Source organism: Pelecanus crispus, chromosome 1 (assembly GCF_030463565.1).
Source record: "Pelecanus crispus isolate bPelCri1 chromosome 1, bPelCri1.pri, whole genome shotgun sequence".
Classification (NCBI taxonomy): Eukaryota; Metazoa; Chordata; class Aves; order Pelecaniformes; family Pelecanidae; genus Pelecanus; species Pelecanus crispus.
The window spans coordinates 41982144-42000132 of record NC_134643.1 but is presented as its reverse complement, the minus strand read 5'-3'; the positions used below and the strand labels follow the sequence as shown (position 1 = coordinate 42000132).

Below are 17989 nucleotides of genomic sequence, written 5' to 3'. Positions count from 1 at the left end.
GACATTTTGATGGGTCCCTGCTCAAACTACAGCCTCTGGGGTATGTGCTAGCATAATGCAGAGCAACATCACCATGCCCGGTTTGGCATCTTAAAGCCATCTTTCATCACATCATACTCAGATGGGTTCAGAAATTTGTTAATTGTATTTGCAACATAAAAACCCTGAGGTCTCCGTTTTTACCAACTCTCTTTGTAAGCCAGGCCGCTGCCCCCAACCACCAGTTTTCAGGGCCACTTTATTACTGGCTGTTCATCAAGTTGTATTTTAGTAAGTCACAGAATTTGAAACAATTTTCAGATACAACAGTAACAAGAATTTCCAGCTCTTTTATTGTGTTGATTTTCAGTACACGTTTTTTCTTCTTTCTACTGATCCATTTCCACTTATATGCATTTTCACTTTTAATATTAAGCATTGATAGAATAGCAATCATGCTAAAGTTCTTGTTTCCCTGGCTGATTGATCATTTGGAATTAATTTATCACAGAACTATCTTCATGTAAATGCACTGGTATATAAAATACTCTAAGAGGTCCTTAAGAACTCCAGGTGCAGCAATGCACTGAGAAAGTTAAGGTTTGTGAAGCCTCTGCTAGATACTGGGTTTTTTTAATATGTTTTTTTCAAAATTTCTTTTATCCACAAATGCCAAATAGAGATTCCTACAACATTTGACAATGTCAAGTTACCTGATATTAAAAATGCTGTGTCCTTTTCAGTGCTGACTTTTGTCCTGCTAACATTTTTCTCTGGGTTCAAAGAAAAGTATTCTATTTGATTGAGCCTGATAAGCTCAATCTGATGAGAAAAATCCAGTAAGACAATCATTTTAACACCTGTATGATCAAATAGCACTGACAGCACTTAATCTTCAGCTGTCAAGTGCTTTCCCCTTCTCTTTCCACTAAGAAAAAGCCTGATTAAGCAGTTTAAGTTTCTTGTTCTGAAAAAGAGAAACTACTTGTTCTCTTCCACTGCGAGTCACAAATGTGTTGACCTTTCAGAATGGAGTGATGATTAACTTCAAGAAGCATCTGCAGTTTAACAGTTTCAACAGCTCAAGAGAGATCGATTACATGAGTCCGGATCTGTCACAGGATATCAACAACTTGGCAACAGATGAGAAAGTAGGCCTTGCTCTCTCCAATCCTCCCGACTTGGATTTCTCCTAAGTCACTTCCAGCATCCAAGAATCAGGAGTCAGGTACCAGAGGTAGCAAGGACTCGCCATTAAACTTCTGATACTCTCTCTTCACTGGTTTGGAGGCAGGATATGACCAATTGCTGGGGAAGATTGTTGCAATACTGCTACTGCTCATCCTTTGTCATCATACTTTCAAACTGCATTGCTTCTGGGTGACCTACAATGACATTATTAAAACCCCTTGCAAGAGATCAGTGAGACTAGATACACTGAAAAAAACCATTTGTCAAGAAATAAGAAAAGCTCCTCTTGAGAAAAAACAATGTTCTCAAACTGAGAGGATCTGGGTATTACTGCTGTAGTACCTATAACTGTCTAGAAGAATTAGAGAAGCAAGCACAGAACATGTATGTTTTGTTTCTTGTACAGGGGGATCTCCAGCATGGAAAGTTTCCTGTAGTAGTAATTCATTCCTGCAGCCAACAAGCAGGAAGAGAGGGACAGAAGCCCTCTTTTCACATTCACTCTGCAGCTGCATCAGGTCATGCTGCTTGCCTGAGTGCACAAAGCGGTGGAAATAGAAGGAAAATTATTTTTGCAGTCTTTCAACATCCTGGTATTAAATAAATACAATCAAAGCTCCAAACTGTCCAGCAGAATATGAATGAGTACACAGCTCTTCCCTACAGTCACAGACATTATTTTAGGGCTGTAGAACATGCCAATCAATTGAAGGTTTTGGCCAAGTTTGGTAAACTTAAGTCTCAGAAAAAAAAAAAATTAAGAACCACAAGAGATCAGCTTGAAATAAATTTTCATTTTGGAAGTAGAGCAATTTATCATTTTAATCAGATTACAGTAAAACTTTCTCCAAGCCAAAATATTTTCAGTTCTCTTGGACAGAATAATACCTTTGTCATAACAGTGACAGTTTCATAGATTCTCACTTTTCAAGCTATCTCAAGACAAGAAATATTCCAGATTCTCCACAACTCTCAAAACCATTTCTCCATCTCATTCTGCCAGTGGCCAGTAACAGTTCCAAAAAAATGCAAGAGGGGAGAGTATACATTGTTATTATTTGATAGAAAAAGCCTAAGCTACATCACTGAGATGCACAGGTTTGTCCTAAATAGAGGAAAAATCCCGGTGTTGAGAAGAATCCCTCAAAGAGTAGCATGAGCGACAGGGACCAGCACATTTAGAAGAGAGCTAGTTTTGGGGCTGCCTTTGTTGAGCTTGTGCAGCAACCAGTGCCAAGGATGTCAGTCTTCACCTGCAGCAACCTTGACACAACTATAATAAAAGTCATCCTCACTACAAGATACATTTCCTGACTTGTCAAGAAAAAAAAATCCTAAGCTTTGATGCAAGCTAAGATTAACAAAGTCAGTGAACTGTAAAATGCTCATAAATTAGCATATTCTAATCAAGTTTTAAGTAGGTTAGTATTGTGTCTGAAAGCCTGTTCAAAATTAGTTGTATTCTCTTTAGTGAAGCAAAAATGGTATTTCAAAGACGGAAAAACAACCTAAGAAGTAATCTTAGAGAAGTCTTGAATTAGACAACTACCATTGCTGAGAAGATGTGCTAGCAATTCCACCACAAAATTGTTAACTTAGCAGCCCACTACCAGCACCTTCAGTTTTTTCTAACTGCCTTTTTCTTGCTACTTCTCCTTTTCCTTCCACAAAAAGGAGGAAAAATAACAGAGAGGTAGCTAGCTCCAACTCTCTTATTCCTATACTCTATCATCCATACCACTTAACGGCTTTCAGCTTGTGGAGATTCCTGACCTCCATTTGTCCTCAAGCAGGACTCCCCTTCTTCTTACCTTCTTTAAACTGTTTTTTCTGACAGCCTACAACATTTTCAGAGAACTCCATTTGAGCTCCAATCACCTTCCATGACCTCATACCTTTTTGCAAAGCTTTCTTCATCTGGCTGGGAATCTAAAGTAGAAATTTAATTACTAGGTTCTTCAAGAGCTGTAGGCAGACATACAAGTTAAACACCTAGAACATTAAAAGTGGCAGGACAAAAAGGGCTAAGGGAACTTTAGTAAGCAAGAATGCCTGTCCACAGTGTGTGAACATCGAAGAAAAGAGTGTAATCAAGGCAACACTCAATTACTTGACTGCTTTAAGAGACCACCTAGTACACTGGATGTCCCCATCTTGGAACCATATGCAAGATCACTGCAAACCAGATGAAGTCACCGCCCTCAATCTTTACAGCTAGTTATACTCGTCTCCAAGTACTACACATCTGAATTTATTAGTGTCCTTGTCTGAATTGGTCTATCGGGTCTTTTATAACTTCTGAACTATAGACAGTGTCCATAAATAACTCCTAATAGAGATACATACTGCTACATTAAAGCATGTGGACTTTGGTTTGTTAGATTTTATTTCAGCAAGTTTCCAACAAATGCAAGACACTTGAAAACCAAGCCACACAGTAGTAATACCAGGTTACTTGAGTAAGATCCTGCTCAAATATAGGAAACCACGCTATCTGTGCTTTCCTATACATTTAATAGATATCTTCAATAAACATGCTTTTTCCTGGAACTGTTATATTTTGTCTGCTAACAATGAATAGTTGAAGTCTTATGTTAATTAGTCTAAACAATCCATAATGTTTTTACTTGTGTCCTGGAAATCAACTTCCCTGACTTCATGAAGCTATACTTCTTTTGTAAGGTAATATAATGATCACCTGTGCTTAGCAGGGTATATTCTATAAATAAAGTCCAACCAAACTGCAGCTTAGACAGGGAGGTTTCCAGAGAGTATTTTTCATGCTGTAGCTTAAGAAAAGTAACTTCTGAGAATTTATTTTAAAAGTTATTTTGCTAATAGCAACCAGAACCTTTTTAATCATACAAAATTGTAAGCTTCCTTACCCCCACCTAAGTTTTCAGTAGTAATACTTTTAGTTTTGTAAGAGACTTAAGAGTTAGTATCAACATGGCTGTTAGTTTTATAATTGACCAAAGTCACGAAGAATGCCCCTACCACAGAATACACTAAAGAAAAAGTCTTCAGCTGCAGGCAGAAATATATTCTACACGCTGCCTCTACTTCAATGTAGTCAAACATAACATTCTCTTGGGTAAACACCCAGTATTAATTTCCAGACCAGAACTGCATCTATCCACTTTGTTAAAGTGAAGAAAGCTCTGCTCTGGAGAGAACACACATGCTCTGGTGTAGGTAAGCCTTCACAACTTATCTGCTTATCAAGTCTAGTTGAGGTTGGGTGGGTTGTTTGCGGTTTTTTTCCCCCACCTCTGCAAAAAATGAAATGTGAATCAAAAAACCTGGAATTCCTATTATGAGGAAATTCCAGTCTTGAAGATAGAGTCTTGCCAATTTCACTCTTCGTATCAATACTGTGTCACTTACAAGACTGACTTTCATCTAACTGTATGGATTTGAAAGTACTGGTTTTAGATCAAACTGACCTGGTTTTCAACTTTGGCAAGGCTCACTGTTAAAGTTATATCTAACATGAGAATGTTAAGTTAATGGTGTTGCTACATATATACACATACAATAATGAATTTCAGATTCACACCAAAGCTCTGTGCAGTCAAGAAACTTTATCTTCACTAGCATGAACAGATCACCTTTGTCCATCACGCATACAATCACATCAGAAGAGCAAAGCACCGGTAGCTTAAGATAAAGTATCTACACCACAGTTTAGGCAGAAAGGGAAAAAATGCACCAGGACCAGTCTGTATCAAAGCCATCTATTCTTTCAGAGAAAATAAAAGTCAGATTGAAGACAGCACACTTCTCTTACATGTCAGACTGATTAGCTACTACTACTCCTTTTGTGCATCAGAACATACCCACACCATTCAATGCATTCATATACTAATTCTACCCTTCAGAAAAAGGAAGGCCAAGGAATATTCTATTTTGTCATAGACATCACCTTTACTGTTTTTCCAAGCATGACAACTTAAGTAAAAAAAGTCAGAGCACAAAACATTTTGAAGTTTCAGCTACCATCATTTGTGTTCCTTTGATAGTAGTTTACACACTTTTTGTGAAAACCCTCCTCCCAAAACTAAAGTGGGCTTCAAAACGCTTTACAAGAGAAAGAGCAAGTCAGGAGTAAGTTCAGTTCTGTCTAGTATCCCAAAAAGTTACAATTACATCTGGCAAGTTTCATATCTTCCATTTAATCACTCCAAATCAGAAGCAGTTCTAGTTAATGCCAATTCATTTGTTCACTCAAGCCCTGCAATACAGGGGAAAAAATTATGCTCATTAATAGTTTATAATGCTGTCTTGGGACACAAATGTATTAATGCAGTTTAAGAGTTTCCCATGTATCTGGTTTACTGGCTACCAGACAGATGGGGGCTAAAGTTGCTTTCACTTTCTGGGGATATTCTGAGAGGCCAAAGTAACTGCAGAGACAAGATATATGCATGCGCCAACTGGTTTAGCTGGGATTCAAACACCTTAAACAGCAGTTTAAGGAAGCATTCTCTTCCCACTAAGGGGATACTCTAAATACTGCTGTTTGCCAGAAAAGGCTTAAAAAATGCTATAGCTATGAATGTACCAAAGAAAGCTGTTTTCAGGTAGGTGGAATAGAATGAGCAATTCAACAGTACACATGAAAAGCTTGCATCTTTCACTGACTTATTCACTTCACAATCACTGACAAGACTGATGTACATATTTCTGCACCTGCAATTGTAAAAGCAGATAAAATATTTAATGTAATTTACAATGTATTTTACCAGCTTGGCATACAGGATGAACAGAATATATCAAAGTAGTTGACAATTATAGGCTTGTGGAGGCCCTGCAAAAATATTACTTCAGATATCTGCTAATTTAAAAAAAAAAAATCAATTTGCATTTTAGAAGTGATACAATTCAATCTACCACAAAATACAAAGAGCTGCAAAAACGTATACCATTCCAACAACAATGTATATAAGTTATTAAATAATGATCTGATTTAAAAGAATATAAATGAAGCCTTTAAGTAGGTCTTTTCTACATGCATATTATTCCTCATTAAAGAAAAATATGTAAAAAGGCCATTGGTAATTGCTTTGTTAACCACTGTAGAAAACGCCAATTCTCTGGTCACAGACGCCACTAGTTTAGCACTTAAGGTCTCTGCAGTGTTACATGTGATTATTTTTAAATACTGTTAATTCTATTACTCCATTGGTAAAGAATGCGTGACTTGGAATATGGCAGTCTTCATATTGAGAGGGCAGTGATGCACAGTTTTATAATTATCCAGAAGAACAGCACCCTCCACTGCTCTGTACTTGTGGCTCATCATCAATAATCTGTACACCTCGCCTTGCTATTCCTGACTGACTGGAACCATTGCCTCTTGCTCTTTCATCCACCTGAGCAGTTTCTATCATTCCTGTAAAGGAAGAAATGGATTAGATAATATTCCACTGCATTTTTACACACGACATTGAGATCTTAATCTATTTGAGTTACATGCACAGAGACAAAGTTCAGGAAGACTGGTTCTCCTATTTATTATGCTGAAGTACTCAGATAGCACGTAGCATAGCTCCAAGAACATAAACTTAAGTCTTCTTTCTAAAGCACCAAACATCCCTCAGCTCCTGCTGACTAAGGGAGACCTTAGATGCTCAGATGTTCTGGAGTTAGTGACTTCAAAAGCTAGATTAACCCACCCATATTAAGAACATTCTGTTAAAAAAGAAAACAAACAAGAAACCCCACACACCACACATACTGTGGGCCTCCTCCTCCTCCCAGAATAAAAGAAACCCCAACCTGCTCTTCAGACATGCAGGTGAAGTTTTGCTTAAATTCTTGTATCATAAGAACACAATGAATAGGACAAATTCCCTGTGTTGTAACGTTTTTATCCTATATTCTGTGATCTTTACCATTTGCTTAGACTGCTGTGTAAAATTTGCATCATTACAACTTCAAGTTCATGATTTGTAATTGGCATTATTTGAGAAGATTTTTTGAAAGAGGTTGCAACACAGTGTTTCAAGCAGGCAATAGTGAGACCAGTCACCTGAAGTTTGATTTGAGATTACTATTTACGCATGCTGTATGAAACAGTGGTCAGTGCTCCAACAAATGACAAGATGACATTTTTGGAGTATAGCATGGATTTGCAATATTGTACACATTCATACATCAAGCTTCCACAGTGTTACAGTACACAACTGGCTTGAAATAGACTCAGATGAAGTCAGTTCTTAGTAATAGTTTACAATAAGGCTTTTCTATATGGTTTTAAGCATTTTGAAGCCTTGAGCATTTTGTGAATGAGCTCTTTACAAACAAACTAGATAAATACCTACTTTTACAAAGGTCAAGAAACAGTTCTTCAATTCCTTTGTTCTGTTTAGCTGAAGTATGATAATGTTTTGCTCCAACAGATTCAGCGTACCTGTAGGAATGCAGATACAAAACTTCATTGTACTAAAGGACTGTCTTTCTAAGCCACTTTATATGAAGCAAAAAGACAATCACAAGAGGTTTTATTCTGAGTTCGGAGTTAATCTACACAGGCCGATTTAATGTAAAAAGGGAATTATGTGGTTAAAACTGCCGTGATTGATGAAAAACGCTAGATTAAATAAAGTTTCACGTCTAGAAATGCATTTAAGCTGCAAATGTTGATTTTAATCATGCACAACTCTCAAGTTACACTGTGGTCAGTAAGGACATTCCGGGACCCAGATACTAACAGAACACTTAACACAGCAGCCAGCTAGGCACTGCTGGTTTATGCCTGGCAGTCATTAACAGCATCACAAGTTTATTACTCCAGCATAATTCTGCAATGACTATTTCTATTAATAATTGGTGTGACTTACGTTTCTGCTTCTTGCACCGAAACATGTCTCTCTTTTTCCAAGTCTATTTTGTTACCTGTTGGAAACAAGTTCATCTTTCAAGTCTTTGTACTCCAAAATTACCCAAGAGAAAGCAGTCACATAATCATCGTACCCCATCATTTTCTTACAAGCTGTCCCAGTAAAGACCAACTCTTGCACAGGTCTCCATTTGGAGCACAATGATATGATTTAAGAATCCCCTTTCACTCAAGCATTTACAGGCAGTAAAGATGAAGTTCTACTTCTGTAGAGAGATCATGATAGCTAAATACCTCCATATAAGCCACCAATTCAGCCTTCTGCTTTTCTTTTGTAATTTATTAGCAGCTTATCTGTGCTGCAGAGGTAGTTTTTGTAGAATATCCATACATCTATCCTCCTGAAAGTCACTACAGTTAAAAGTCACTTTTAATCACTACATCCGATTTCAAATCTAAACCCAGTATCTCTGTTGCATTCTGTTTGCATTGCAATATCCAAGCTTTAAAACTCATTCTACCCCCGCAAGCACTTGATTATGAAAAGACAAGCATCCAGTCTATGCCACTGAGAACAGTAAAAACCATGTTTGAGTACTCGCAAGAAGGATAATACGTTTGAGGTTTAAGTTTCTCTTGGTTAAACCACAGTCTGCAGGTGCCTGTACCATGCACTTCTGACATGGTGTATCACTGAATTCGAAACTAACTCTTATTTTCCTCAGTGTGATCTACTGAAACTTCTAGCTCCAACTGAATTTTAAAAATAAAATTAACATAAGCTTTACCCCCTCACATGTACAAGCTGTCAAATCAGTGTTTGGAAGATGCTGTTAATCAACAGAAACATTTCTGATTCAGTCATTAGAATAACATGTTAAAAAAGACTTACCTACTATACATAAACAGATTTCATTTCCCAGCATTTTTCTTAATTCCTTAACCCAGTTTTTTACCTGCAAAAAGAACAGAGGCAAGTTTATTTTCACTTGAGGTAATACTAGCTTAGGCATTGCGGAACTGACCCATTTCCTTCATTAACTGTTTACTCGAAACTTCAAACAAACATGTTTAGAGCAACATAGGTGGACAAAATATTCTTTAGATAGCTATGCATGGCTCTCGTTCAGCAGGTTTTAGTTCACAGTTGAAATTAAAAGCATATGACTTAGATAAAATGGTTCAATTACTCCAGAAATATAACTCACCAGACTCGTGTTAGCCCCACTCCAAAGAAAAAGTTCACTGCATTGGCCACTTTAGGTCAGGCATGAGATCTTTTATCAACAGACACTTACTGACAGATGACAAATGGTGCTTTAAAGGTAGAGGTACCTGAACTGAGTTGCTCAGGTTAGATTATAACAGGTGTTTTTTTCCTGAGAGAACAGATGGGACAAGAGTGTTGAGTCATCTGACAGTAAGGTGTCCATTATCAATTCTGTTGTCATGCTTTGAAGTTGTATGATTGCTGCACTGACTTAGGGACTGTTATTTTAAGGGAATTTAAGTCGTGAAGAGGCAATCACTTCAAGAACATAAAAATAGTTAGGATACATGATACAGAGGTAGTTATGCAGTAACTTCTGTAAATTAACCTTCCATCTTTTTGCTGATAATTTAAGTATTTTGATATCACAGAATTTTATTAAGTAGAAATCAGCATGGAAAGGCACAAGTTGAAGTAGTACTTACAAGTCATCACAATTCTGCAGATGGGGAGCAAGAGTTTAACTGCTAGCACAAGTGCTTTACTTACCCTACATCAGACTATTTAAATTACTTACACTATTGTGGAACCATACCTTTATACTACTTCTATCACTGCTAACCCAAGCCTTGCCCATACAACCACAATTTCTTAACCTTCTACACGGAAGTCCTGCTAGTTTTGCCACAAGCTAATCAGAGGCAAACTCACTTAGGAAAGAGTGCCACCAGTTTTCAGCTGGAACATCCTATAGAGTGATAGCATTGATTTGACACAGGGTTGGAAAAAAAACTCACCTGCTCAGACTGATCAACTGATACTGCTGTAAAATAATTACCCACCAAATTTTAGCTTTGATGAGGATTTGAAGTCCCAGTATCTATTATCACTGAGAAAGTAATGTTTCCACTATCATGTATTGCAATTTCAGAGTTCTCAGATCTGTAAGAGGTCATGTCACTTAATCTTTTAGTAATTTGGTTTATACAGTAGACATCAGTATTGCATACTATCACAACAGTACTGCTTTATGTTTATAGGCTGTCACAGATAACTTGCACATCTTATTCTCTGGTGTTCTTTGAATAACCCTGCTAGGACTTCAGTAGACTGAAAGTCAGCCTTCAAAAGAATACTAAGGTGGCATATACTTCCGTTATATGGTCTAAATTTGCAGATGTAATACATATTGCTATTGCTGAAAACAGGAGATTCCCATTTACACACTCATATCACAGATTATCTTTCCATCAGTTTACTCCTCGCACAAAGGTGAAAATCTGTCCAGTACCTTTTGAAAAGAGTCTTCATCTGTTATATCATATACTAGAATAGCGCCATTAGAATCCCTGTAGTAGATTGGCCCCAATGCATGAAATCTTTCTTGACCAGCTGTATCCTGCATTTAAAATACAACTGTTAGCATTTAAGACAAAGCAAACAATACTTCAAGGAAATCCAAGTACTTTGAAATTTTACTTTATTAAGAAGTGCGTTAACATTTGAGCTCTAGTAAACCTAAGTAATTTCTCAGGAAAATATTCTATTTAGCTAGGGGAGGGAGAATAGGAAAGTAAACATACCCATATTGCAAGGTTTACTCTTTTCCCACCAATATTTAGCTTCTTTGTAAGAAAAGATGCCTGGAAAGCAAAACAGATTAGAGTTAAGTTTTACACACAAATGTCTCATTTGACTTAAAATTCATTTACTAATAAAAACATCTGAATCAATAAAAGACAGATTTCTGGATCAAAATACTCTTTAAGCCAGAAGGCAGAGTCAATACTAAGCCAGTTAGTCATCTCACTACAGTTTGCCAAGAGTCTATTCTAAATAAATTTGGCTTAAGCCAATCATTTACTACATCTTTTTGCTGTTGGTTTGAGTGATTTGGGAAGGATAAGAGAGTTGTGCGGAAAGAGTCTGAATTCACAACACTAATAAGTCTAAGCTGAACTCAAAGCACATCACAGAGTACATGAAGTCGGGGTAGGAACCAGCCTAACAGGATTTTTAATTTGCAGGAATTCAGCAAAAGTAGTTCAACTATTAGTGAGCTACTAGAACAAAATAAAATAAAATAAATTTACTGCTAAAAGTCTCAGAACACTGTTATTCTGCAAGTTTCCTTGTCTGTATCTTTTCGGGTTTTTTTCCCCCTCAACTGAGCCCACAACTCTCCCCATTTGTTTTGGGGGCTTCTTTGGGGCAGTGGTATGGTTTGTTTGGGTGGGTTTTTTTTTTTTTTTGCTGTTGTTGTTTTGTGGGGGTTCCCCCCACCAGACACTGTTCCTGAAAGCTCAGCGATATGCTTCTCAGCTTACACACAAAGTAAGTGGCAGGATAAGAAAAGCCTCAGAATAAGCATACACACTGCTCTAAGAATTCCATTACATTATCTTCTGAAAACGTTTTACAGGACCAGAGCATATTGCAAGGTTAGTCTAACTTAAAGTAACTCAAAAGTATGTCTGTTCTTCTCCAAGCCTGTGTAATCCACATTTTCAAACACTGCCTCTGTTACCAAGTGTATAATACGGTGGCTAGAAAGGGGTATAATTTAATAAAGTTTAATAGGGTCTGAAGGAGTTGATATATTAGGAACCCGCTCCCTCCATTCTGAAGACTAGCAGTAACATGTTAACATCAGACAACTCAGTTGCCAAGGGTTAACTTTTGTCTTTTGCCTTAAGTTACACTCAGTTTTCCTTTCAGCTTCACCTCATCTTGCATTTTGGACATAAACAAGTACTCAGTGGTATTTTACAATACATTCATCCCACATTATTTTAGGCTGGACTGTAGCAGCTCAACATGAGCTCTCTGTATGAGCATTGACCAGGCATTGAACTAACTAGGAGTCGTGTGTATGTGGAAAATGTCATGGACAAGATCAGCTGCTTGAACCAGCTTGCTGCTTAACTACACAAGCAACTAGTACACATGCAGACACCATGGTAGTTCAATTTACACCAGCCTAAACTGCTGTGAAAGTGCCTCTTGAGTGCTGCCTGTATTACAGTTGAAGTCATCCAACACTCAGCTGCTAGAGCAGCTTCTGCTCTTCAGCTACTTCTCTGACACCAACTCTGGCATCTATATGACCTCAGGTGAGATGATTCAAGGAACTTTTCTTCTTTTTTTGAAGTAAACTATACCTTCCCCCAAAGCTTTCCATGAAGTCTGATAAACAGAACAGAGAGAAGACAGACTAGAGGAAAGAAAAAAACAACACAGGAACTTTCCAAGAGCAGATAGCAAAGAACTAATCATTATGACCCACTGTATTCAACATATTTAAAAACCCCACAGAACTCAGTATGCATAAAGTTATATCATCATGGCTTTAGACACTGGCCCAATTAATAGCACATATATCCCTACTATCTGACAGAGCAAATATTAAAGTATGCTTATCCCCATAGATAAGTTTTGCTTAAGTATCACCAGTCCTTCAGGTCACTACAGCTTTTGAGAGCAACACTGTCTTTTAGCATTAACAGTAATTCCTTTCCTATATGCCCAAGTATCAGAAGACCCATACATTCAAGTAAGGCTTTTTAGTATCTCCTAAAAACCAAGAAAGTCACAGGAGATTGTGGCAAGGATATTTTAACATTGGACTACTGTACTTGCTCTCTGCATTAAAACTTGATGAATTTGTACTAATTAAGTTTTAGCCTACCTAAAGTCTTAGGCCCCTAACCAAAAAAGGAGAGACAATATCCTGTATCAGATATCTTCATTACAAGCAAGTTTGTCTAAAAAGCTTTCCTGATAACAGGACTGGAACCTGGTATTTGAAGTAGTCATGGTTAGTAATGAGCAGAAGGCTTTGTGAACATGCTGTGAGAAAGTCAATACTCTACTACAGATCAGATGCTTCATTCTTCTTCATTGTGTTCATATACTTGAAGAATACTGTCAGCAGGCTCTGTTCTTGAATTAATAGGTATGGGTAAGTTTAGCACATTTACCATCAGTAAAGTGCATTTTACAGCCACAGAGGCAAACATGCCAAAGACAAGCCACCTAATATCTACCTTTCAACAGCTCCCCACCCTCCCCCCAGTTCCATCTGTCTCATGAAGAGCAAGGTCACTACTCTTCACTCATTCTGAAGTTATAGAGAAAAAAAAACCCACCAGGTGAACACAAGGATTATGCAGTTTTTAGAAATCGGGGGGGACCCAACATAGAAGGAAGAGCCTTAACTACTGTTTTGAGATAGTTTAGGAGCCTAGTTTAAGAAAAAAATCAGCTACCAAGAGGGTAAAGGCCTTTGAAATCAGTGGAGTCTAGACAGCATTAGGTAATTACACATAGAAGAGGATTCAACATTTTTTCTAATCTCCAAAGAATTTACCAAATTGAGTATTACAGATTTAAGTCCGAGTTGTGACTCTGCTTACAATCAGTAACTCCTTTCCATATTATTTTCATTACTATGACAATTCATTTTTGCTAGGACTTTCAAAAACCCACAAATATAGGACCACAGTTAATTTAAAGATAAGTAATCTCAAACAGCTCTTTGAAGTAAGCTACTAATTTTGGTATTTTAGCTCTAGTGTCTTATGACTGGTCTGAAGAATACTTATACACTGGGAAGAAAAGGATAATGCAATTATAAGAGCTAAAATTCCATTCTCTTTATGTGCCTGTAGAGTATCTTTTCTTTCTTTTAATTCTTTCTTCTAAGAGCTCAGTTTCATATGTCCATCAGGTCCTGTTAGGAGCTGATAAAGGGGTCTGAGTAGAACACATGGAAGACCCAGCTGGAAAAGAGTCTCTTGAAAGTCACTGAATAAAAGCAGGTGTATGTCACCTGCCCCTTCACTGCTTCATCTTCAACAGAGGCAAGCCAGGCACACAAACACTGCATATAGCACTGCACCTCCTTGCAGTCTTCCCCCCCGCCCGCTCCCAGCTATCTTAGACAGCCAAGACAGCTTTTCCAGGTTATGCAAGTCCAGCAAAACAATCAGAATCTGTATAGTATGATTAGCACCACATCAGTGGCTCTCTTGGGTTGGATATTTTGCAGTCCTCCACAAATTTGAGAGATTAGTACACTAAAGTTGTATTTATCTTGAGTAATTAACTAACAGAAAGTGTCTACCCAAATTTTTTAAAAAAAATAGTTTGACAGTAGGTTTATTATTGGAGTAATTCCAGCACAGTTCACTTTGATATCAATTTATAGCTTAGAATTATTTTATCAAGATAAGAGCACTGACCTCAATATTTCAATCAATGGGAACCAATTCTAACTGTCTCACCAGGTCTGACAACAGGTTATGGATTGTATTCATTGTTAGCACAAAACCATACCTTTCCTGCATCAGCTTTTTCATATTATTCTAGATAATGTTTTCTTATGTGACTCAGTAGTTACCTTAATTTCAATTTGCAGGTCATCAATATCTCAAGTACATGACTTGAGGCTAACATAACTACAGCAACACATCCCAAGCAGCCTCCTAACCTCAAAGGAAGTTCCAGTTCACCATTTCCCTCTAGCTAGCATTTAGGGAGGGGGCACACAGAGAGAAGAGAAACAGTTCCCTTTCACTAAAAGCCTTCAGTTACTAGCACAAAAGAAACTCTCCTGTTCGGGCATACACAGATTAACTTCACAGTAGAATAATACTTAAACGTTAGAACTCAGATAGAAAAGCACAGATATACATGAGATAAAAGATTCACACGGACCAATTTAAAGACTTCCTGTGCTCTCCCCCATCGCCAGGCTCACACTGCAGGAAGCACCAGCCAACACCACTAAAAGTTTCCAGAAGGCTACAGTCTCACCACCCTTTTTGTTGCAGTCATACTGGAATAAAACACTATACAGTACTTTCTTTTTACTAAGTCAGAGATTACTGTGGATGGAGAGCCTCCTGTCTCAGTATTTAGTGGTCTTTTCATACGATTCATCACTATGGCTCCTTTGCTGAATCAGGAGCTAATTATTTAGCTAATTTTGGCTTTACTGGAACAAAAGTAATTTGGTGCCATACTTTGAACTGATGCCATGAAACAAAACCACCTTATCAGATTAAGCCTTTAATCTTAAAAAAAGGTTGTTTTGCAAAAATGTCATTTCATTGCTTAATCAGATATCCTAGTTCCTCCTGATCTTATTTTTTAAGGGATGTTTTAATTTGCTGGTGGCAGAACTTACTAAAGCTTTCTTCTAGAACTGCAAGATGTAGGAAAAAGACAACTAATAAAGACAGTACTTCACAAGCACACATGACATACAGTAGAATTCAACAGCAACTGACATTGTAAAATACAATCAATAAGATGTATATGTGGCTAAGGAGGCTCAGAACAGAAAAGCAAATGAGTTGAGAAACACTGTCCAGTCAGTTAAGAGATTCAGGTGGCAACCAGAAACCTAATCACAGTGGAGAAACAAAATCTCGCTATCAAGTGTGAGCATGTGCTTCCACTCCCCTGCAAGCACACACACACCCTTCCAGACAGTCGAAACTGAAAGCTGTCAAGCCATCAGATCTAGACATTTTCCTATCAATGTTTTGGAGGCATTTAAAGGTCCATTTTTTGACCATATTTGTGACCCAAGTCTGTATTTCAACTCACTTTTTGATTCTAATTTTAGGTTTTCCACTACAGAATTAGAAGAACATGATTAACCAAAAAAACACTGAGCTGCATCACATGACAAACTACTCAGCTTTACTCTTTCTACATGGGATATGAGAATTCAGCTATACACAATCATTTTGATGCACTTTAAATGATTGTTTGCTCAATGCTACACTTCAGCTACAGCTCTGACACCTACAAGCTACTAGTCATTTCTGTAGCGTAGCAAATATCAATTACCTCTATGGCAATCAGAGCTACAATCAGCTTGCCATAAATACCACACCATGCCTAGTAAACCTACCAATATATTCATCCAACAGCAGAGAATGAACATAGGGTAACGAAATTTAAAACATGTTCTTTTTAGCTCTTTATAGCAAAAACAGAACAGCATCTGTTTATGAAACATTCACTGTATTGTTTCTAGTGCACCTCTAATGTTTCTTTGGTTTTAAGGGAAAGTTTCACTATTAAATACTTCTGAGATACTCAACCCACACGATTTTTCCCCTAAATGCACAGGAATAGTACACAACTACCCTAAGGCCGTTTTTTGGCATTACCTACTACTTATTCTGTACTTCACAGTACCTCAAAAGTAGTTCAAAACCCACTAGTAGCCCACGTGGTGGCAGCGTTTGTTTCTTTATTTACAGAAAAAAAGCATTCAGAACAGTATACATTACAGGGCTAAAACCACACTTTCATATACATGCTCACAACTGCTAAGAAAGATGCTGTGCAACTGGTGTAACTGTAAATAAAAAGGTTAAGCAAGCACAGACATCCCAAAAAAATTTACAACCCACAACACGAAGTTTAAAACGTGTTTTCTGAGTCCATGTACAATATAAGCGGGTTTTTTGTACCATGGCATACATGCCATTCAGCGCTAGTAGGTAATGAAAAAACATTACTTTCAAGCAGACACCCTGCCACATTTCATAAGCAGAACATCACTTTTTATTTCTTTATAAATTAGTAGACAGTACCACTGAGAATCAGGCCAAAATTCAGGGAGATAATGTGACAAGCAACTAAGCCTTAAGAATCTTTCCTGCTATTAAATCATGAGCCTGAATCTCACAAACCATTTTGTGAAAGCTGTTCTCTTTAAACAGTAGTATTTAGGTAATGCAAGTGTTTGGATTTGAGAACACGAGGAAGACTATAATTAACAGAAACGCAGCGCATATATGAAACACTTAGTCATCAGTCCACTACCAATGATTACAATAACAACATTATTTTCAAATCAGGCTCCCCACGATTCAAATGAAGACATTGATATACATAACTGGAAAAAACCAAACAGCATTCAGAAGAGAAATGAGGCCTTTAAGTACTGAAAGCTTAAGTCTGAGGCGTAAGAAGAACGAGAAAATCAGCTTCCAGCAAACTCGGCAGGGGACAGCCACCATTTAAAGCGCAGCAGCCGTCACTCCGACCACCGCTCAGCGGTGAACAAGACGGCAAGCACCGAAACCCTAGCGCGGGTTTACGGAGCGACACGCCACGACCCGCAGGGCGGAAGGAGCAGGCCGGTAAGCGCCACAGGGCGAGGCAGGGGCGGACTGGCACCGGCCCGCAGCCCCCGAAGGCGCGCAAGGCAAGGGGGGAGGAGCAGCGGATCCCCCCCCGCCCCGGTACCCCCGGGCAGGGTCCCCCCGCCCGCCCCCCGGCCCGCACCTGCAGGGTGGTGATGTGCTTATCGTTGAACTTGTTCTCGCAGTACCGCAGCACCAGGGAGGTTTTCCCCACGCAGCCCTCCCCGAGCAGCACCACCTTGAAGGAGAAGCTGCGGCCCCCGGCCGCCGCGCCGGCCCCCGCCGCCATCCGCGCCCCGCCGCCCAGCCGGGCCGCCGCCGCCTCACATCAACGGCTCCGCGCCGCGGCCGCGGGGCGCCGCCGCCGCTGCCACCCTCGCCGCCGCCCACCGGGACGGGGACCCGCGGGGCGGGAGCGGGGAGGAGAGGGGGAAGCTGCCGCCGAGGCCCCGGGGATGGATGGGGCGGGGGGGGGGGGGGGGTGGTGAGGGGAGGGACACCGAGAGCCACAACGTTCCCCCTAATGGCGTCTTCTTCCTCCTACGTCACGCGCCGCTCGGTCACGCGCCCCTGGCCGCCGCCAATGGGAGGGGT

General features: G+C 39.0%; 1 protein-coding gene across 1 annotated transcript; it reads right to left on the bottom strand.

Moving 5' to 3' along the window:
• Positions 1 to 4735: 4735 nt before the first annotated feature.
• On the bottom strand, positions 4736 to 17684 carry RAB21 (RAB21, member RAS oncogene family). The gene is made up of 7 exons (XM_075707027.1): positions 17538 to 17684; positions 10808 to 10867; positions 10516 to 10623; positions 8907 to 8970; positions 8016 to 8070; positions 7497 to 7585; positions 4736 to 6565 (listed from the first exon to the last, which is right to left on the bottom strand). Exons 1-7 carry the CDS (start codon positions 17682 to 17684, stop codon positions 6426 to 6428), a joined length of 663 nt encoding a protein of 220 aa, XP_075563142.1. The 3' UTR covers positions 4736 to 6425.
• Positions 17685 to 17989: the final 305 nt, after the last annotated feature.

Bases quoted from the DNA above. Each gene is read 5' to 3' on its own strand.
- RAB21 (XM_075707027.1), bottom strand. From the start codon at position 17,684: ATGGCGGCGGGGGCCGGCGCGGCGGCCGGGGGCCGCAGCTTCTCCTTC. The intron at 8,071-8,906 runs GTAAGTCTTTTT...TGTTTCCAACAG, and splicing joins AATCTGTTTATGTATAGTAG to GTAACAAAATAGACTTGGAA. The intron at 6,566-7,496 runs GTAGGTATTTAT...CTTCCTTTACAG, and splicing joins GTTTCTTGACCTTTGTAAAA to GAATGATAGAAACTGCTCAG.